The sequence below is a fragment of the Tiliqua scincoides genome, chromosome 3, assembly GCF_035046505.1.
Source record: "Tiliqua scincoides isolate rTilSci1 chromosome 3, rTilSci1.hap2, whole genome shotgun sequence".
NCBI classification, from domain to species: domain Eukaryota; kingdom Metazoa; phylum Chordata; class Lepidosauria; order Squamata; family Scincidae; genus Tiliqua; species Tiliqua scincoides.
Genome location: NC_089823.1, coordinates 334,275 through 356,333, shown reverse-complemented (window position 1 = coordinate 356,333; position 22,059 = coordinate 334,275). Strand labels below are relative to the sequence as shown.

The window sequence follows — 22,059 nt, the reverse complement described above, 5'->3', positions numbered from 1 at the left end:
TCCTGCAGGTTTGAGCTGGCAACTGCTCTGTCTCTTGACCAGGCAGAGGCTCAGACAGGAAAGGGTTGTTTGCAACCCAAGAGCAGAATGGGTTTTAAAAAACAACAGCAACAGCCCCCCCCCCCCCAGCAGTCTGGGCCATGTCAGCCATTTGGGGGAAACAAAATGCCTGTTTTTAAAGAAGGTGGCTGAAAAATACTCAAGCACTGAGTCAGAGTTACCCTCCAATTCAGCAGGAATAGGCCTTCTCGGGGAACAATCTGGAAAGTGAGGTGGGGGCTTCTTCGAAGCTTTTGTCCAAACTAGGCGGAACTGAAACAATGATAACAATGAGATGCACTACAGGACAGCCAGAACGGGAGACAGATTCTTCAGGAGAAAGTGAGGGTGGTTTCCTTCCTTCCCCCTCTCCCTTTATTAGTGGGGAAAAAATACATACAGAGCTTAAAAAAAGATGGAAAGGAGAAAAACAACAAAGACAAAAAATTACACACACACACAACATTAATGGTATGTATGTAAATTACAAAGAAAATATTTTAAAAAAATGGGTGCAATCTACACCCACTGAGCAGTGAGGTGACTGGGCTGGGGCACCTCCCAATTTTAGCAGATGTCCTCTGGTTCTGGTGTTGTGTGAGAGGAAAAAGAGCATCTCTCTATCCACTCTATCCTTCCCGTGCATAATTTTATATGTCTCAATCACGTCCACCCTCAGACGTCTCTTTTCTAGGCTGAAGAGGCCCAAATGCTGTAGCCTAAGAGCCCAATCCTATACAAGTCTACTCAGAAATAAGTCCCATTGTAGTCAATGGGGCTTACTGCCAGGTAAGTGTGGATAGAATTGCAGCCTAAATTGTTTAGGATTGCACCCTTACTTACATTGAAAAGCATCTGCCATATTGCTGCCCACACTGGCATTCTTCAGTCTCGGAAGTCTCTGGTATCATGCTCTGAAAAGTGGTTCTGGCACAGCGTCTAGTGTGGCTGAAAAGGCCAATCCGGGAGTGACAATCCCTTCCACACCGGGAGCAAGTGCAGTCTGTCCCTGGTCTGTCTCCCTGGCTATGGGCCTTCCTTCTTTGCCTCTTAGCCTCAGACTGTTGGCAAAGTGTCTCTTCAAACTGGGAAAGGCCATGCTGCACAGCCTGCCTCCAAGCGGGCCGCTCAGAGGCCAGGGTTTCCCACCTGTTGAGGTCCACTCCTAAGGCCTTCAGATCCCTCTTGCAGATGTCCTTGTATCACAGCTGTGGTCTACCTGTAGGGCGCTTTCCTTGCACGAGTTCTCCATAGAGGAGATCCTTTGGGATCCGCCCATCATCCATTCTCATGACCGAGCCAACGCAGGCGTCTCTGTTTCAGCAGTGCATACATGCTAGGGATTCCAGCACGTTCCAGGACTGTGTTGTTTGGAACTTTGTTCTGCCAGGACAACAGGAGAGGAAACTGAACGCTTTCCGCATGCGCTGCCTCCGACGCATTCTCAGCATCACCTGGCAGGACAAAGTTCCAAACAACACAGTAGGACCCCCGCCGCGGTGGGGAGGAGCCGCCCCAGGGCTCGCGCGCTGCCGGCTCCCGCGCCGCAGCAGCCCCGCCTGCTCGCCCGCGTCCCAGAGCGCGCTCTCCCCCCTGCGGGCGGGGACTGCGCCCGGCCGCCTCCCCGCCCTCCCCGCGGAGCGCCGCCCGCCCGCCCCGGCCCGGCCCGCAGCGCGTGACTCGCGCCCGCCCACGCGCCCGCCAGGAGCAGAGGCTGCGCGCGATGGGACGCCTGGGACTGCGGTAAGGCGCGGGGGGCGAGCCCGGCCCGGCGGGGGGCGAGCCCGAGCGAGCCCGCTGACCTCCGCTCCCCCCTCCTGCAGGTGCCTGGCGGCCTGGACCTGCCTCGGCTTCTGCCTGGCCGCCGCGCGGTGGGCCCCGGAGCCGGACCAGCCTTTCCGGTGAGCAGCAGAAGCAGCCGCCCCTGCCCGCCCGCCCGCGCGCCTGTCCGCCCCCCACTGAACGCCTCCTGCCCCCCTCTCCGCAGGTTCCCCGACGGCTGGAGGCGCGCGGGCCGCGTGGCCGCCTCCGAGGTGCTGAGCCTGACGCTCGCGCTCCGGCAGCAGAACGTGGCGCGCCTGGCCGAGCTGCTGCGGGAGGTCTCGACGCCGGGCTCGGCGCGCTACGGTAAGCCCCCTCGCCCGCCCACGGACTCTGCGCGCATCTTCCCCGACGGGCGGGCCCGGCCACAGCCTGCCGCGGAGGGGCGCTGTGGAGCCCGCGCGCGGCACTCCGCGAGCCGGGGACGGCCCTCCCCGCACTGGCGCTCCCGCGGGCGAGTGCGCCGCCCTCCGGCCCTGAGCCGGCAGGCACCGGGAGGCGAGGCCGCTCTCCGGGCGGTGTTCCGGCCGCGGGCCCGGCTCCTGCAGAGGCTGGAGCGGAGCCCGCGTCAGAGGTGGCTGCCTCTTCCGGGCGGGAGGAGGGCTGCAGCCTGCCCGTCCCGCGGCAGCGGGGCCCTGGGGGGACCCGGCACTGCGCTCGCCTCTCTGGCCTCTGGGCGGACCTTGGGCTGGGCTCAGGCTTCTTCCGGGATCTCCTGGCGCAAGGCTGGATCAGGCGCAGGCAGTGCCCCCCCCCCCCGTGCTGGCCAGTTCTGGCCTCAACCCCCTGCCCTGCCCTGCCCTCTGCCTCACTGCCCTCTTGGCAGACCTTGGGCTGGGCAGCAGTGGCAGGTGCCCTGCTGGGCTGAAGGCTGACCAGGTGCAGGCAGTGCCCCTCAAGTGCTGCGCCAGTCCTGGCCTCGATCCCCTGTCCTGCCCTCTGCCTCACTGGTCTCTGGGCAGGCCTCTGGCTGCGCAGCAGAGGCAGGTGCCCTGCTGGGCAGAAGGCTCTCGTGGCGAAAGGCTGGACCAGGCACAGGCGGTACCCCTCCAGTATGGCGACAGTCCTGGCCACTGCGCCCCCCCCCCCCCGCTCACCTGGGTGTCTTTGCCTTGCAGATGGGAGTCTAAGGAGGCAGGCTGAAGGCTCAAAAGCAGGCAGCCTTGGATAGCTAGCCTGGGTTGGAGAAGAGGCTTGTGGAGGAGCCTGGCTTCCCCAGGGGACTATGGGGACTGTAGTTTTGCCAGGAGGGGTTCTTTAGCGAAGTCCTGATAGGAAGACTGGGGTGAAACCAGCGCAGCGAACCCTGGTGCCACAGTCTGGCCTTCGGGTTTCCAGTAGTGCGGCGTGTACTGGCGTTGGTGGAGACGCACGTGACTCATTTCAAGGGAGCAAGAAGCATCCGTTGCTTTCTATGTTTGCCGAGCTGAGCACCAAGTTACAGCAACAGGATGGGTGGCGCAGGTGAATCGGGGCTCTGTCTTGGCCGTAAGGCGCACCTTGGGCCAAGGTGCCCTCTCAGGTTGAAGGAGGTGCAAAGGGGGTGCAGCAGCAGGCCCTCTCAGGGTGGAAAAGCACCTGCTCCCTTTGGCTCCGGTCTTGTTTGCAGGGCGGTTCCTGTCGCTGGCAGAGGTGCAGTCCCTGGTCAGGCCTTCTGCTCTCACACTGGACACTGTGCACAAGTGGCTGGAAGCCTACGGCATCCGAGACTGCAGGGGGGTGAGCACCCTGGACTTCCTGCAGTGTCTCGTGCCAGCAGGGTGAGTTGGGAAGGACGGGTTTGACTTGGGTGTCCAATGCTCTGCAAAGAGCAGGTGCAGTAGTGCCCCCTGCCCCAAGCTGATTCCGTGTCTTCTCTGTGCAGCAAGGCAGAGCAGCTACTCCCGGGCGCCCAGTTCCATCGCTACGTGAACGGCGAGCGCAGTGTTGTGAGGTCCCCTTTCCCCTACACTTTGCACGAGGAGCTGGCAGGACACGTGGATTTCGGTATAGAAGATCTGGGAAACTGGGAGGTACCGAGAGGCCCCCTGGAAGCAGAGCTTGGAAGGCTCTGTTGTTTTCCCCAATCCTTGCCTGGGTTGTGAGGGCCTTTTGGAGAGTCCTCTCTCTAGGCATACCCAAAGGCTTCTTTGATGCTCTCTCGGGAGTGCCTGCGGTTGGGCAGGGTCAGAGTCTGAGAGCCCAATCCTATCCAGTTTTCCAGTGCTGGTGCAGCTGTGCCAATGGGGCGTGCGCTGCATCCTGTGGTGGGGAGGCAGTCACAGAGGTCTCTTCCCGGGCTGCAGTGCGGCTGCACAGGTGCTGGAAAGTAGGGTAGGATTGGGCCCTGAGTCCCTCCACATCACAGAATTGGTTCTGACAGAACGAGGAGGGACCTTGCAGGAAGCCCATCCACGTTGGGGGGCCGCAAATATGCTCCCTGGCCCAGTTCTCTCTCTTTCTTCCAATGCTCAGTGGGTGGCCTTCACCGGTTCCCAGCTGAACGGAAGGTGATCAGTCGGGCCTGGGCCACGGAGAAGTCACTGCCGCAGCGCTCTGAGCTGCTCACCTTTCACTTGGGTGTGACACCGGCCGTGATCCGCAAGCGATACAACCTGACAGACAGGGATGTGGGCGCCACTCCCAACAACAGTCAGGCCTGTGCCCAGGTGAGACTGCAGCTCCTCCCCTTCTTCCTTGGGGGCTGGCGGCACTGAGTGGCTTGGTGATTGCTCTCTCTTCGCCCAGCCTGCGTGGGAAGGGCTGGAGACAAGAATGGTGAAGTTCACCGTCGAAGAAGGAAACAAGTGCGCATCCATCCCATGCCACAAGTGTCCCACCAGGCCTGTGAGCTGCATCAACCACAGCCCCACTCCCCTCGACCAAGGATGTCAATGGTGACGCTCTCCTCTCTCCTCCCAGTTCCTGGAGCAGTACTTCCACCAGGCAGACTTGGCTGAATTCATGAACCTCTTTGGAGGAGGCTTCGCACACCGCTCCAGTGTGGACCAAGTCATGGGGCATCAAGGCCGAGGCAAGGCTGGTGTGGAGGCCAGTCTGGATGTGGAGTACCTCATGAGCACAGGGGCCAACATCTCCACTTGGGTCTTCAGCAACGCAGGTACCCAGGTGCTTGGCTCCTTGCTCTGCTTCCTTGGCTTAGGGATTCAGCCTCTCTCCTCCCCTCTTTGCCCTTTTCAACAGTAATGTGGGTCTCCCCTACTTTATCCTCCCCAATCCACATTTTTTAAGGACCAGCAGTGTGTCAGATGCAGTGCAGGGCGTAAGCAGCTTGACACATGCCAGGCCTCTCCTAGAACTGTTTCCAGACCCTTGGTTGCTCTGCACTGCTCTAGCTTATCTGTGTCCTTAAAATGTGATGCCTAGAAATGGAGGCAGCACACCAAGTGAGGTCTGATTAGGGCAGAAGTCATCTCATCCAATCCTCTGCTCCATGCAGGCAACAGGTGGCCAGCCAGCCTCTTCAAGACACAGCTTTAGACTATTCTAGGGCCAGGTAGCTCCTGCAGTTAAGAAATTCTTCCTCGTGTTTATCCAAGTCTACTTCCTTGTAATTTCAACTTGTCCTGTCCTCACAAACCAATGAAAGCAAGCCTCCCCATCTGCATGACAGCCCTTCAGACATTTGAAGGTGACACCTCTCCTGAGTCTTCTCCAGGTGACACTACAAGCTCTTTTATGGTCTTGGTTTCCAGGCCCCTCACTGTATTATTTGTCCTTCTTGAAACCTGCCCAAGCTTATTGGTGTCCTTATCAAAACTGGACATAGTATTCCAAATGAGATCTGACTCATACAGTATAGAGTCAGACAGACAATCCTCAGTTGCAAACTTGCATTGGATACAGCACAGGCCGGCCGGCCGGCCTGTTCCAGCACAAGATAGGATTGGGCTGCCTGTTACATGCCTAGCTGAAGTCCTGCTCTCTGTCCACCAAGTTCCCATGCTCTGCCAGATGAGTCAGTCTGTCTGGCATGACTTGTTCTTGGTGAACTGATGGGTGATGGAAATTGTCCCATTACATTCTACATGCACGGTTTCCTGGGTCTTCCTTCTTTAAAGACGGGGCGACATTTGCTTGTCTCCAGTATTTGGGCACCTCACCCATTCTCCACAAGTTGTCATTTAGAATATTTGAATGCTGCTTTTCAACAAAAAAGCTCACAGTGTGGTTTATAGAGAAAATCAAATAACAAAATAGCTCCTGGTCCCAGAAGGGCTCCTGATCCATGCCAAAGATCACCAGCAAAACAGCCACTAGAAGAGACAACGTGCTGGAGTGAAGAGGGACAGCTGCTCTGCCCCTGCTAAGAGGAGTACCCCTTGAGAAAGTGCTTCTTGCCCAGTTTGCAGGGCAAAGTTGTCAAGGACTACAGGCAGTGGCCACAAGATCGCACCTGCCTGCCAGCTCCTTCAAGACCCTGGGATGTGAGTTCATTCAAAGCAAGTGGGGATTCCCTCCCCAGATTCCTCTGGTGACCTGCCCCTGGTTCTTCATTGGTGCAGCAGTCAGGTTGGGTCACAGGAGAAGAACAAGGGGAGGCCCTGCGCCTTCCCTTAGCCAACTGCCCCTCCTGCTTTTCACACAGGCTTTTTCCGCAAGTGCTTTCTGCAGCTCTGCCGGTTTCCTCAGTTGTCTCCTCACTTGTCTCCTCAGACAAGGGAACTGTTTGCGACACTGTTTGGCGTCTCGCGCTTCAAAAAGGCCCAGTCCTCTCAAACTGTTTTCTCCATTAACAGCCCTAGCCATGAATTGCAACTTGTTCCAGCCCCTTGCGCAGGCAGCCTGCCCACAGCCACAGTATCCTGACTATGTGACTCTTCAGCCTCTGCCTAAAGTTCCAGTGATGGCATCCGCCACCTTCCAAGGCAGACCTCTGCTGCCAATGCTTGGTACTTTCTGGAAGTTCTTCCCGAGGTTTAATCTTCCTCGTAGTTTGTCTTGGTCCAGGCTTCTGAAACGACCCAAAACAAATCTGCTCCTCCTTCCACATGTCAGCTCCTCAGATATTTATAGATCAGTGGTTCTTACACATTTAGCACTGGGACTTACTTTTCAGAATGAGAATCTCAGGACCCACCAGAAGTGATGTCATGACCAGAAATGACATCATCAAGCAGGAAAATTTTTAACAATCCTAGGCTGTAATCCTGCCCACACTTACACAGGAGTAAGTCCTATTTACAATGATTATTAAAAGAATATATATAGTAGCTTGTTAAAAGTACAGACCTGTAACATTCCCCCAAATGCAGTCACATACCATGGTAGCATCAAGTCTAATATAGTAAAAATAAAATATTGAAATGAATGGGGACCCACCTGAAATTGGCTTGTGACCCACCTAGTGGGTCCTGAGAAACACTGTTTCTCTATAAGTGAGAAACACTTGTAGTGTTTCTCTGTAGTGAGAAACACTATAATAGTTATCATGTCTCCTCTTGACTGTCTGTCCTGCAACTCAGCATGCCCACCTCTTTCAACCTGTCCTCCTAGGGACATGATTGAAACATACAAAATTTTGCAGGGGATGGACAGAGTGGATAGGGAGATGCTCTTTACACTCTAACCAGAACCAGAGGACACCAGAACCAGAGGACATCAGAACACCAGAACCAGAGGACATCTGCTAAAATTGAGTGTTGGAAGAGTTAGGACAGACAGAAGAAAATATTTCTTTACCCAGCGTGTAATTAGTCTGTGGAACTCTTTGCCACAGGAAGTAGTGATGGCATCTTAGTTTGTGGAACTCTTTGCCACAAGAAATAGTGATGGTACCTTGCCTGGATGCCTTTAAGAGGGAATTGGACAAGTTTCTGGAGGAGTAGTTCATTACGGGTTACAAGTCATAGTAGGTATGTGCAAGCTCTTGGTTTTAGAGGCAGGCTGCCTCTGATTGCCAGATGCAGGAGAGGGCACCAGGCCGCAGGTTGTGTCTGTTGTCTTGCGTGCTCCCTGGGGCATTTGGTGGGCCACTGTGGGATACAGGAAGCTGGACTAGATGGGCCTCTGGCCTGATCCAGCGGGGCTCTTCTGATGTTCTTAGGACCTCCTGATCCTCCCCCCCTTCAGTTAGATGCCTCTGTTCAACTTTGCCCATTTATCCCTCCTTCAGCTTCCTGTATTTGTCCCTTTTAGGTGCCCACTCCTTCATCAAGCTTCTGGTGGAGCCAGTCTGGTTTCTTTAGGCACCTGCCTCTCTCCTTCCTGATCAAAGTCATTTGAGGTAGCGTCTTAAGAACCTCCTTCTCCCACCTATCCTGAGCCTCTTCTCCCCCTCCAGTATTTCTGTCATCCTTTCCTGAAGTCCCAGGGTATCTGCCCCACTCCACTTGACTGCCCCCCCTCGCATATTATGGTCCTACCAGGACCTGGTCTCTTGCTCCCAAAATTTCTTCCGCCTTTACCTCATTAGCCAGTTCCCCCTGCCCACCCCATGAGGACGAGGTCCAAGGTAGCCAGTCTCCCGGTTCCCCCTTTTACATTTTGAAGCACGGTGAGCGTCTGCAGTGGGCTTGCCAAATCCGCAGGTCCTGCACCCACAGATTCAGCCAACTGCGCTTCAAAAAATACAGTATTTGGGAAAAAAAGTTGTTTCTGCTACTCCGTAAAGAGAACGCAAAGACTCGAGTAGGCACAGGGCAGTGGCTGCAGGAATGGAGGCGGCACTGCCCCTCCATCTGCTGGCAGGCAGCTCCATGGGGCACGCCTCAGTCCAGCCAGCTGTCAGAGCCCTCCCTGGGGTGGGCATCGCCCCAGCATCAGGCTGCCTGCTTGCCTGGTCTCCTCCTCAGGGTGGTGGTGACTGCCTGATCCGGCTGGAAGCCAGCCAGTCTTCTCAGGACGCTGCTGAGCAGTGTGCCGACTGCCTCTCCCCGATTTCTCCTGCAGTCGGTCTGCGGTACGTACAGCGTGGCTGGAGCGTCCGTGCAGAGCTTGGAATCCAGCCCTGCGGATGCAGAGGGCCCACAGTATCCAGCCGCTCACTCTTTGCCCCAAAAGATAGTATCGGGTGGTTGAGGTCTCCTGTTACTGCCTCAGCCCACTTCTTTGGCAGGGAGGCCATGTGCTCCAGGAGGCCTCACCTCGGTCCTCCTTCCAGGAAGGCGGCCTGCAGCCGCCTCCTCAGCCATTGTCACCTCCTTCCCGTTGGATGTCACCCCAAATGCTTGTGCCTGGCCTTTCCCTCCCCCTTCACAGACGTAAGCGCCCTTGCACGCAACGCGGTCCCACTGACCCTCTGCTGTGTTCGTCCTTGAGCAAGTTGTGCCCCTCGATGGCCACATTCGATTAGTGCGCCTCCTCATCTCGCCAACTTTCAAGAATGCCTCTTGGATTGCCCTTACCTTCCTCGAACAGTGCATCTGGTCCTTCTTGGGTTCCTCGTGAGTGTGGTGGCAGCTGAAGCTATGGATAGCGCTCCCCTAAGAATATAAAAAGCCCCACTGGATCAGACCAAAGGCCCATCTAGTCCATCTTCCTGTATCTCACAGTGGCCCACCAAGTGCTTTAGGGAGCACACAAGACAACATCCTGGTGCCCTCCCCAGCACCTGGCATTCTGAGGTAGTCTGCTTCTAAAGTCAGGAGCTTGTACATACCAAACATGACTTGTAACCCATGAGGGACTTTTCCTGCAGAAATTTGTCCAATCCTGTTTTAAAGGCATCTAGGTGAGATGCCATTGCCGCTTCCTGTGGCAAGGAGTTCCACAGACTAATTACACGCTGGGTAAAGAAATATTTTCTTTTGTCTGTCCTAACACACCCAACACTCACTTTTAGTGGATGTTCCCTGGTTTTGGTGTTATGTGAGAGGGAAAGAGTGTTTCTCTATCCATCCCCCTGCATGTTTTTGTATGTCTCAATCATGTTCCCCCTCAGGTGCCTCTTTTTTAGGCACCTCTACAGTCTAGAAAAGAGGCGCCTGAGGGGGGACATAATCTAGACCTGAATCTAGATTGAAGAGCCCCAAATGCTGTAGCCTTTCCTCATAAGGGCAGTTTTAACAATGGAGAGAGGTGAGAAAAGGTGTGCCCCAGGGGTCGGTCCTGGGACCGGTGCTTTTCAACTTGTTCATAAATGACCTGTAGGCAGGGTGAAGCAGTGAGATTTAGATGACTCTAAACTTAGTTCTGAGTGGTGAAGACCAGAAGAGATCGTGAGGAGCTCCAGAAGGATCTCTCCAAACTGGCAGAATGGGCAGCAAAATGGCAGATGCGTTTCAGTGTAGGTAAGTATAAAGTAATGCACATTGGGGTAAAAAATCCAAACCCCATGTATAGGCTAATGGGTTCTGAGCTGTCTATGACAGCTCAGGGGAGACATCTTGGAGTGGTGGTGGACAGCTCAATGAAAGTGTTAGCCCAATATGCAGTGGCAATGAAAAACGCCGATTCCATGCTAAAGATAATTTAAAAAGGGATTGAGAATAAAACAGCCAATATTATAATGCCATTGAACAAATTGATGGTACGGCCGCACCTAGAGTACTGTGCTCGGTTCCGGTCCCCACATCTTAAAAGGACTTAGTGGAACTAGAAAAGGTGCAGAAGAGAGCTACTAAAATGATAAAACGATGACTGGGCTGGGCTGGGCTGGGCTGGGCTGGGCTGGGTTGGGCTGGGCTGGGCTGGGCTGGGGCACCTCCCTTATAAGGAAAAGCTGCAGTGCTTGAAGCTCTTCAGATTAGAAAAGAGGTACTTGGGGGGACATGATTGAGACATACAATATTATGCAGGGGATGGTCAGAGTGGATAGGGAGATGCTCTTTACACACACAACACCAGAACCAGGGACATCCACTAAAATTGAGTGTCGGAAGAGTTAGGACAGACAAAAGAAAATATTTCTTTACTCAGCATCTGGTTGGTCTGTGGAACTCCTTGCCACAGGATGTGGTGACAGCATCCAGCCTGGATGCCTTTAAAACAGGATTGAACAGATTTCTGGAGGAAAATTCCATCACAGGTTACAAGCCATGATGGGTGTGTACAGACCGAGATTAGCTGGTTGCTCATTAGGAGGGCCAGGCAGGAATTTTATTCTATCATCCAGATTGGCCATGGATGGCAGTTTTTTTGCCTCCCCCGGACTGGCAAGGGTGGGAAGGTATATTCTGTAGGTTTCATGCATTAAAAATTGGTCACTGTGTTAATTAATAGCAGAAGTTAAACCCAATTGCAGTCTGGTGTCTTTGCAGGGGGTGTGAGCGTAAATCGAACGCCAGATGCAGGGAGGTGGTAGCGAGATGCTGTGGTCTTGTGTGTGCTCCCTGAGGCATCCGGTGGGCCGCTGTGAGATACAGGAAGCTGGCCTAGATGGAACCTGGCCCTCATCCAGCAGGGCTCGTCTTCTGTTCTTATCTAACCCCCGTCTTCTTCTCCCTGTATGTCCCCCGACACTTCCCAGGGGCTTCCACACCACCTGCATTCTCTTTTCCAGCCTTCAACATCACGTCGCCTCCCTGCATTGCCATCCACTCGCTTCCACTGTTTTGCCTCCCCTTGGCATGCTGGGAGTCTAGTTGAAGATGCAGCCTGCATGCCAGCTGCACTCACCTCCCAGCCAAGATCCTCCTTGCTGCCCTTTCCGATCTGCTTGCGGCTGTGCCTGATGTGTTGAGAGCCCTCGTGTGAATCGGTAGGCACAGGTCGTGGACTTTGAGCCTGACCTGTCTCGGCAACCTCTGGCAGGTGGCATCTTGTGCCCCTCTTGGCGGAGAGCTTTCAACCCCTACTGCCCGTCTCTTGTGCTTCGTCAGGGCAGCAGCAAAAGTTCTTTCCTGCACTGGAGTCTCATCACCCTCTGCCATGGTTCCAGGGACTGGGGCAGGTGGCCCTGGAAGTGTCTGCTCAGTTCCAGACTAAGAAGGCTGCACTGCTGGCTTTGGGTGAGCTTCCTCTGTGGCTGCTCTCTTGCCTGTGGCAGTCATCCTCCGTGGTCGAAGCCCGTGTGTTCTCCGGCACTGTCAAAAGGGCATCCTCTGTTCTATCTAGAAGCACCTTACCCTGTCTGGAATGCTAGGGTGGCTCAACGTGCCTCCAGGTCAGGCACCTTTTCCCCCCAAAGGGCCACCAGCTTGTGTAGTTCTCTGTACCTGCTGGCAGAAACAGGAGCATGCCATGGTCTCTACAAAGCACAGCTACGTCTTCCTGGAGATCCCGAGTTCTTGGACTCTGCAGAGCCTCTGAAGTGGCTGCTGGCGGCTTCCACTCAACCACTAACCCCGTGTGTCTCCCTCTAACCCCGTGTGTGTCTCTGCCTGCAGACTCCCTAGTCCTGGCTGCCTTCTGTGTACTGAACTAACACCCCCCCTCCCAGCCACTGATTCCTCCTCCTCCTCCTGCAACTAGGGAGGCACGAAAGCCAGGAGCCCTTCCTGGACTGGCTACTGCTGCTCAGCAACCTGTCGGCATTGCCGTGGGTCCACTCAGTGAGCTACGGCGATGATGAGGACAGCCTTTCGCGGGCCTACATGGAGCGGGTGAATGTTGAGTTCATGAAGGCAGGTGCTCGGGGGATCAGCATCTTGTTTGCCTCAGGTAGGTTGAAGGGGCTGCCCTCCCACTCGTGTGCCTCTCAGGGCAGGCTGCGGGGGACGGGTTGACCAAGAGCCGGCAAGCCTGAGCCAGGGTCAGCTGGCTGGCTTCCAGCCCCGGTTCCCTGGTGGTTGCTTGCAGCGAAAGACTGCTGGCTTTGGGACGTCTTTCCTTTGGGCCCCCTTTCCCCAAGTGTGCTTTCTCCTGCTGTGCCTCTTGAGATCTGCCAAGTGGCCTTGCTCTAGCAGCTGCTTTTAGTCAGATAAGCCTGCGCTGGAAGCTGGAAGCAGCAAGAGCTTCTCTGTTGTGGTCTCCTGCACAGATTTCACGCCCATGAGAGGGCACATCTGGCCCCCTCCCTTCTGGCAGGTGGAAACAGTGGGGTGGGGCACTGCTGCCCTTCTGGACAAGAGTGTGATTTCCAGGCTGTGTGTTGAAGCTGATCTCAAAGTGATGCCTGGGCTGGATAGAGGGACTAAGGGAGACTCTGATGCTTTGAAGAGTTTTTATCCAATGCAATTAGGTTTTTGTGCCAAAGGCCACTCAAGTACTTTTACTGGAAAAGCTTGTTTTTCTTCAAAACATTTGTACCTCCTCTTTCAATGTTAGAGAAGCTTACAAGGTAGCTTCAAATTAGCACATTAAAAATGTCAAGTTGGAAAGTTGGTAGAAGGTGCTGGAAAAAGCCCAGCCCTGAGCAGAGGAAGGAATCATTTTCCAAAGCAGGGGGCAGCCTCCTGCCAAGGGCCCAGGCTGAGCCAGGTGTGTGGGCCACAAGCTGCCCAGCAGGCCCTGGCTGGTCCCAGTGGAGGCTGGACAGGGGCAGTGAAAAATAACAGTGCACGAGGCTGCCTGCAAAGGCAGGACAGCAGCGGGTCGGGATGAAATGCATCCGAAGGGTGCAGCTGGTGTGTTTTGAGGGCGAAAAGCTGCTGTGGAGTGCAGTTCGCCTTGAAGTGACCAGACCACACTTTCCTGCTCTCGTTCTGCGCAGGTGACTCTGGAGCCGGTTGCAGGAAGGCCACAGGGGGGGAGCATGTCTTCCGACCCAGCTTCCCAGCCTCCAGGTAATGAGCAGTAGTGGCTCTAGCGTAGCGTGTGTGTCCTCCGGCACTGCCGTGGTGGGTGTGGCAACGAAGCGCGGCCCATGAGCGTAGGCAGCACTGTCTTCACCTGTTCAGACATTGCCCTGACAGCACCTCCAGTCCTCTCCGAAAGCGTGAGGTCCTAAATACTGAGCTTTTCAGGGCGATGGTTTCTCATGCAGCAGATATTGAATAGTGCACTGAATACACCACCACCACAACCCCCCCGAACGGGTGTTTGCCCTGAAGTGGAGAAGGAGGAAACTCCTGATCATCTCCCTGTTCAGAGAGGTCGTGCCCGCCTTGCAAGCAAAGAGCACGGAACATCAGGGTTGGAAGGGACCTTGGAGGGCATCTAGTTCAGCAGTCTCCAAACCGTGGCCCGCTGTTCCGCGCCATAGCCACATTTCTGCTCACCTCGTCGTCCCCACTGTTTCATGCTTGGCAGAAATAGGGGCACAGAGGTGTCTAGGGCAACAGGCATTGGAAGCTGTTGCCCAGCATCTGCGGGACGATCAGGAGAGCAGAAAGGCGGCTGCAGTGCGGAACAGAAAGTGCCACGCCCAGACGGCTTGTCTCGCATGCTGGGCCGGGGTTTGGAGGCCCCTGCTGCAGTCCAGCTCCCTGCTCTGTGCAGTCCTAACCCACCAGAAACAGGTGCCCCCTCGTGTCCTCCTTGAGTCTTCTCTGGGTTTCACTGCACGTCCTCTTATCCGTCCCTGGTAGGATTTGGCTTACAGGCCCCTCACCGTATTGTCCTTTTTGGAACCTGCTTCAGCCTTGTCCTTAAAATATGGTGCCCAGAGCTGGACGCGGTGTTCCAAGTGGAGCTAGCTGGCGGAGGCCCTGACTGATGCAGCCCAGCGTGAGCACCGAGGGTTGCTGTGCAGGCTGCCGCTCAGCCATCCCACCGAGGCTTCTTCGTATGTGCTGCCAAGCCCAGGTTTCCCATCCCGCCCTTCCTTTGGATCTTCTGGTCCTGTTTGCAGAACTTTACTTGTGTCTCTGTTGGACTTTGTCTCGTCATTTTGCATCCAGCGATGGAGCCTGTTGCATAGTTTGGAATCCCAATTTGACCATTCAGAGTGTTAACTATACCCCCCCCCCCGTCCTGGGTTGGTGTCATCCCCAGATTTTATAGGGCCGCCCTGTGTCCTTTTGTTAGGTCAGTTATAAGAGTGTGGAGTGGGCTGGAGCCAGGACAGTCCTCTGCTCTCACCTCGCTCCAGGCTGTCCTGGAACCACTGAGAGCGGTGCTCGCTGGCAGCGCTGGTTCGGCCACCTTTGCACTCTCCTTCACCGTGGTGCTGGTTAGCCCACAAGGCATCGTGTGAGGAGCCTCCGCTTGCAGCAGCTTCTGGTGCTGCTGCAGAGCTTTGCACTGGCTGCCGAGAGCACCAGGTGTCTTTTTGGAGTCACCTGGGTGGTTGGGGAACATGGCAGCCTCCTGCTGGGGCCCTGGGACCAGAATCATGGTGCTTCTGAATCTTGTGCTCACAGCCCGTATGTGACCACCGTGGGTGGAACGTCCTTCCGGCATCCCTTCCTGGTGAGCGCCGAGGTTACAGACTATATCAGTGGTGGAGGTTTCAGCAATGTCTTCCCCATGCCCAGTTACCAAGTAAGTCTGCAGCCCTGCCGTGACCCCCTTTCGCCCCATGCCAGCTGGTCATGGCTTGCCTGTGGCTCCCAGTGCCTGGGTGGCGGCTGTGGTGGGATCTCGTGAAGGACGGGCTGGGGTCAGGTCTCACAGGCAAGGCTTCACCTCCAGGAATCCCAGAGCGTGTGCTGTGCCCAGAGGCCCCCTGCCTCACCCCCTCTCCTTCCACTCCCTCCGGCTGCAGGTGAGTGCAGTGAGGAGGTTCCTGAGCACGGCGTCCAAGCTGCCTCCTTCGTCCTACTACAACCACAGTGGCAGAGCCTACCCCGACTTGGCTGCGCTGTCTGACAACTACTGGGTGGTGATCAACCGCATCCCCGTGCCTTGGGTGTCTGGCACTTCGGTGAGAACCCGTCCTGGCTCTGCCTCAGCGATGGCAGCAGCTGCTGGGGAGGGCTTGGCTCCAGCTCACGCCACTGTCCTCCCTACACTAGGCCTCTACTCCTGTGTTGGGTGGCATCGTGGCTCTGATCAACGACAGGCGCCTTCAGCAAGGACTCGCACCGTTAGGGTTCCTGAACCCTGCTCTCTACCAGCTCCAGGCACAAGGCAGCAGCCCTGCCCTCTACGACGTGAGTGCTGCCAGGAGTGGGGCTGGGCCTGTCGGGGTGGGACTAGGCTGCCGCATGGCACTTGGCCTTGGACTGCCCGTGGTTGTCTGTCTGGGTCACTGCTTCTCCAGGGCCTCCGCTCTGCTGGGGAGGAGGCGGCTAGGCTCTGCTGGAGAGGGGAGGGCTGGCCCTGGTTCACTGCCCTGCTTTTCTTGCCTTCCAGGTGACCGAAGGATGCCAGCTCTCGTGCCTGGACGCCACTGTGCAGGGCCAGGGCTTCTGTGCTGCTCCTTCCTGGGATCCGGTCACAGGGTGGGGGACACCCAACTTCCCAGAGCTGCTGCGTGCCCTGCTGGTCCAGTAATCCTGTGGGTGGCTGGGGCCTCAGCACCGGGCAGTCTGTGTGCGTAGCCCACCTGTTGGACTCTGTGAGGGTGAAGGGCGGTGTGTGTGCCCCTTGGTGGGGCAAGCTTTGTGCTGGGAGGGTCTCTGGGTGTGTATGGCACTTCCATGTATTTGTAGTAGGGGGGCAGCTAGGCTCTACCCAAGCCCAAGGAACAACCATTCTTGTGCCTTCCTCCCCAGAGAAAAAGTGCTAGGGAAAAGGGGGGGCCTGGCGGCAGGGGCAGAACAGAGCAACCCTCCCCCAAGAACAATCTCTGCAAAATCCAGCAGCAGCACTGCCTGCCATGCAAAGCAGCTGCTGGGCCTCAGTTTCCTCCCCCTCTTCGCAGTCTTGGCCGTTCCTGGCTGGGCTTTCCTTCGGCTGGGGGAGGGTCTCTGCCTTCAGTGCTCTGCGGAACCAGGAGGCCTCTCCTCAGTCTGACTCTCCCTATCCCAACTGCTGCCTGGAGTGCAGGGCTTTTGCTGAAGGGGGTCTAGACTGGCCACTTCTGGCTCTGCACGGACAGAGCCCCCCAGCTGTACAGGCAGTGGACCAGGTGCTGGGGCAAGAGGGGCTGCAAGTTCTGCACCAGGATCTCAGGGAAGAGCAGAGCGTGCACAGGTGAGAGCACATTCTCCTTCCCTTCCAGAAGGGGGGAGGGTGATGGCAGCCTCTCCATTGCTACTCCCAGGAGCCTTCCGTTTTGTGTTTGGGGGGTGTCCCCCCCCCGTGCATTTCTAATCCCCACCGAAAGGAGGGGTTGCAGAGTGCAGTCCAGCCCAGCCTCTCCTCCCTGTGACAGGAGTGTCCCCTACTCCGGTCCCACCTCCAGGTGCAGAAATCCTGCCCTCACATTCAGCACCTAAGGACAGCAGCAGTGGGCCTGAGGCTGCAGTACTCCCAGCCTTGGGTTTTGTGTCGATCTCTCCCCCCCTGTCTCCCCCCCCCCCCGTTCTTGTACTGAAGAATGCAGGGCAGCAGGTACAAAGTGAAATGTTGCCATCGCCTACCAAAGGTGGTCAAAAAGCAGCATTGAATTTGAGGGGTCTGTGTTCCAGCTTCCCAGACTGACTTTTCTTTTTCTCCCTGCCCTCCCCCCAGCAGAGTCTGTCCTAGTGCATCTCTCAGCATGCTTTGGTGTGAAATATTAAGTTGCTTGCTTCTGCTTTCACCTGGACAGTCTGAAATACTTTCTGTTTCATAACTTAATTGCTGATGCGTGAGAAGATCTCAGGTTGAACAGAGTGGGGGGGGGGGGGTTGCAACAGCAGTACAATAAAGTTACCTGCTTCTGGTGTATGGACAAAGTAGTCACCTGCTTCTGGTATATGGCTGTCAGGCTGGGCTCTGGGGGATGGGGCAGGATGCTGTGGCTGGGATTCTTTCTAGTCGTGTTTCTCACCTGCATCACATAAGAACAGCCCCGCTGGATCAGGCCATAGGCCCATCTAGTCCAGCTTCCTGCATCTCACAGCGGCCCACCAAATGCCCCAGGGAGCACACCAGATAACAAGAGACCTGCAAGGCTTCCTGGGAATTGTAGTTAAGAACATAAGAACAGCCCCACTGGATCAGGCCATAGGCCCATCCAGTCCAGCTTCCTGTATCTCACAGCGGCCCACCAAATGCCCCAGGGAGCACTCCAGATAACAAAAGACCTCATCCTGGTGCCTTCCCTTGCTTCTGGCATTCTGACATAGCCCATTTCTCAAATCAGGAGGTTGCACGTACGCATCATGGCTTGTAACCCGAAATGGAATTTTCCAGACACCTGTCCAATCCCCTTTTACATAAGAACAGCCCCACTGGATCAGGCCATAGGCCCATCTAGTCCAGCTTCCTGTATCTCACAGCGGCCCACCAAATGCCCCAGGGAGCACACCAGGGAACAAGAGACCTCATCCTGGTGCCCTCCCCTACATCTGGCATTCTGACTTAACCCATTTCTAAAATCAGGAGGTTGCGCATACACATCATGGCTTGTACCCCATAATGGATTTTTCCTCCAGAAACTTGTCCAATCCCCTTTTAAATGCATCCAGGCTAGACACCATCACCACATGCTGTGGCAAGGAGTTCCACAGACCAACCACACGCTGAGTAAAGAAATCTTTTGTCTGTTCTAACTCTTCCAACACTCAATTTGAGTGGATGTCCCCTGGTTCTGGTGTTGTGTGAGAGTGTCAAGAGCATCTCCCTATCCACTCTGTCCACCCCCTGCATAACTTTGTATGTCTCAATGATGTCCCCCCTCAGGCATCTCTTTTCTAGGCTGAAGAGGCCCAGACGCCGTAGCCTTTTCTCATAAGGAAGGTGCCCCTGCCCCATAATCATCTTAGTCGCTCTCTTTTGCACCTTTTCCATTTCCACTGTCTTTTTTGAGATGCGGCTCCCAGAACTGGACACAATACTCCAGGTGTGGCCTTACCATAGATTTGTACAACAGCATTATAATATTAGCCTTTTGTTCTCAATACCCTTCCTAATGATCCCAAGCACAGAATTGGCCTTCTTCACTGCCGCTGCACATTGGGTTGACACTTTCATCGACCTGTCCACCACCACCCCAAGATCTCTCTCCTGATCTGTCACAGACAGCTTAGAACCCATCAGCCTATATGTGAAGTTTTGATTTTTTGCCCCAATGTGCATGACTTTACACTTACTGACATTAAAGCGTGTCTGCCATTTTGCTGCCCATTCTGCCAGTCTGGAGAGATCCTTCTGGAGCTCCTCACAATCACTTCTGGTCTTCACCACTCGGAAAAGTTTGGTGACGTCTGCAAACTTGGCCACCTCACTGCTCAACCCTGTCTCCAGGTCATTTATGAAGAGGTTGAAAAGCACCGGTCCCAGGACAGATCCTTGGGGCACACCACTTTTCACTTCTCTCCATTGTGAAAATTGCCCATTGACACCCACTCTCTGTTTCCTGGCCTTCAACCAGTTCTCAATCCATGAGAGGACCTGCCCTCTAATTCCCTGACTGTGGAGTTTTTTCAGTAGCCTTTGGTGAGGGACCGTGTCGAACACCTTCTGAAAGTCCAGATATATAATGTCCACGGGTTCTCCCGCATCCACATGCCTGTTGACCTTTTCAAAGAATTCTAAAAGGTTTGCAAGGCAAGATTTACCCTTACAGAAGCCACGCCGATTCTCCCTCAGCAAGGCCTGTTCATCTATGTGTTTTGAGATGCTATCTTTGATGTATTCCACCATCTTACCCAGTATGGATGTTAGGCTGACCGGCCTATAGTTTCCTGGGTCCCCCCTCTTTCCCTTTTTAAAGATAGGTGTGACATTTGCTATCCTCCAATCTTCTGGCACTGTGGCCGTTTTGAGGGACAAGTTGCATATTTTAGTCAAGAGATCAGCAACTTCATTCTTCAATTCCTTAATAATTCTTGGGTGGATGCCATCAAAGACTTATTGATCTTTAACTTATCAATGAGGTCTGAAATATCTTCTCTTTTAACCTCTATCTGACTTAATTCCTCTGTCAGGAGGGGCCGTTTGGGCAGCGGTATCTGCCCGAGGTCTTCTGTCGTGAAGACAGATGCAAAGAACTCATTTAATTTCTCTCCTTTTATCTCCCCTTTCCCTCCCTTACCATCTAGAGGGCCAACTGCTTCTATGGCGGGTTTCCTGCTTCTACCATATGTGGAGAAGCTTTTATTATTCCCCTTAATGTTGCTGGCCGTGTTTTCCTCATAGTTTCTCTTGGCCTCCCGCATCACCTTCTTACATTTCTTTTGCCACAGTTTAGGTTCCTTTTTATACTCCTCATTGGGGCAAGACTTCAATTGATGGAAGGAAGCTTCCTTACCCTTTATGTCCTCTCTAACTTGGCTGGTTAGCCATGCAGGAACCCTCCTGGACTTAGCCGAGCCCTTCTTCCTTTATGGTATACACCTCTGTTGGGCCTCTATTACTGTTGTTTTAAGCAGCCTCCATGCACTTTGGAGAGATTGGACTCTTTTTACCTTCCCTTTCAACCTCCTTCTAACCAGTCTCCTGATTTGAGGGAAATTCGCCCGTCAGAAGTCAAGGGTTTTTGTGAGAGATTTGCCCAGTATTCTTCCCCCAACGTGCACATCGAAACAGATCACAGCATGATCACTGTTCCCCAATGGCTCCGTAACATTGACATCTCTAACCAGGTCCTGCATACCGCACAATATTAAATCCAGAGTCACCTGTCCTCTGGTGGGCTCCATGACTAGCTGCTCTAAGCCACAATCATTTAGTATGTCAAGGAATCCAGTCTCCTTTTCATGACCGGAACACAAATTGACCCAGTCTATATGAGGATAATTGAAGTCCCCCATGATTACAACCCTGTCCCTCCTTGTCACCTCCCTGATCCGTTTCCTCATTTCAAGGTCCCCTCCCGATTTCTGGTCTGGAGGACGATAGTACGCCCCCAGTATTGCATTGCTCCACAGGCCTGGTAATTTAACCCACAGAGATTCTACGGTGGAGTCGGACCCGCCTTCAATCTCTACTTTGCTGGATTCTATCCCTTCTTTAACGTAAATGGCCACCCCACCTCCAACAGATCAAGCAGCCTGATTGAAGAATCATGGTGGGCGCAGCTAGCAGTCTATTACTTCTGTCCAACACTGCCCTGTTCTTGGCCTGGTCTGCACCCTTCGGGGAATGTTATGGGTTGGTGCCCCCTCCTCCCTTGTCTTATATTCAAGTCCTGATGCAGGAGTAAGAGAGAAGTAGGGCTGCCCCTGTGAGAGACGGGAGCTGGAAGGTGGGTGAGATTGCACCTCTGTGAGAGAGGGGTAAGGAATGATGTGGTGCACTGCTATCAGTACTGGATTGGACAAGAGAGGTGGTTTTGGGATTAGGTCAACAATGAAACTTGTCTCATCCAGGATTTAATCCTGGGTGAGGATGCTGATCTGGCTGGTATTACGGAGACCTGGTTGGATGAAGCGGGAGAGTGAATCTTCCCCAGCTTTGTCCTCCAGGTTTCCGGGTAGTGCAGCAGCTGGGGGGGGGGGTCGTGATAGAGTATCGGGATTCCATCTCCCTTGCCAGGAGCCCTGTCCGGCAATTCACTGGGTTTGAGTGTCTGTATGTCTCGTTGGAAGGGCGGGACAGGATTGGGGTTCTGTTGGTGTACCACCCGCCTTGCTGCCCAACAGTTTCCCTGACTGGGTTGATCTCGGATGTTGCATTGGAGGCCCCCGCCTATTGGTGTTGGGGGACTTCAATGTGCACGCCGAGGCCCCAGAGGTAGACGCAGCTCAGGATTTCATGGCCGCCTTGGCAACCATGGGCCTGTCACAAAAGATCTCTACCCCAACCCATGAGGCTGGACACATGCTAGACCTGGTGTTTTTGTCTAGGCAAAGAGATGGTGATCTGGATGTGGAGGAGATCAACATCACTCCGTTGTCATGGACAGATCACTTCCTGGTAAGGTTTAGACTTGTTGCGGCCACCTGTCTATGCAGAGGCGGAGGACGTTATTGTATAGTTTGCCCCCATAGACTGATGGATCCAAATGGTTTCCTGCGGGCTCTGGCGGATTTTGCTGCTGCTAAGGCCAGTGACTCGTCTGAGGCTCTGGTCGATCTCTGGACACAGGGCTGTGGATGAGATTGCTCCTGAGCGGCGCTGCCCAGCCAGCAGTCAAAGTGGCTCCTTGGTTTACCAAGGAGCTTTGAATGATGAAGCAGCAGGGTAGGTGTCTTGAGCGACGGTGGAGGAAGATGTGACAGATCTGTGACAGATCTGACCAGACAGGCTAAGGCCCACTACAGGGCCTACTCTGTGGCAATAGTGGCAGCGAAGCACTCCTTCTCTGCCACTATCGTGTCTGCACATAGCGGACCCCATCAGTGAATCAGGAGGACCACACGGAGGTCTGCTACAACACCTTTGCCAGGCACTTTGCGGATAAAATTGCTCGGATTCACCACGACTTGGACTCCATGTTGACAATGTCTAGTGATGTCCCCG

General features: G+C 54.6%; 1 protein-coding gene across 1 annotated transcript; it reads left to right on the top strand.

Moving 5' to 3' along the window:
- Positions 1-1,705: 1,705 nt before the first annotated feature.
- Positions 1,706-16,953, top strand: TPP1 (tripeptidyl peptidase 1). Its single transcript, XM_066619597.1, has 13 exons — positions 1,706-1,782; positions 1,863-1,940; positions 2,027-2,166; positions 3,470-3,620; positions 3,725-3,846; positions 4,315-4,508; positions 4,762-4,960; positions 12,214-12,402; positions 13,394-13,466; positions 14,985-15,105; positions 15,329-15,487; positions 15,579-15,716; positions 15,919-16,953. Exons 1-13 carry the CDS (start codon positions 1,763-1,765, stop codon positions 16,057-16,059), a joined length of 1,725 nt encoding a protein of 574 aa, XP_066475694.1. The 5' UTR covers positions 1,706-1,762; the 3' UTR covers positions 16,060-16,953.
- Positions 16,954-22,059: the final 5,106 nt, after the last annotated feature.

Excerpts from the sequence above, each read along its gene's own strand:
- TPP1 (XM_066619597.1), top strand. The coding sequence starts at position 1,763 with ATGGGACGCCTGGGACTGCG. Across the intron at positions 12,403-13,393 it reads CAGCATCTTGTTTGCCTCAG|GTGACTCTGGAGCCGGTTGC; the intron begins GTAGGTTGAAGG and ends CGTTCTGCGCAG. Across the intron at positions 15,106-15,328 it reads TCCCCATGCCCAGTTACCAA|GTGAGTGCAGTGAGGAGGTT; the intron begins GTAAGTCTGCAG and ends CTCCGGCTGCAG.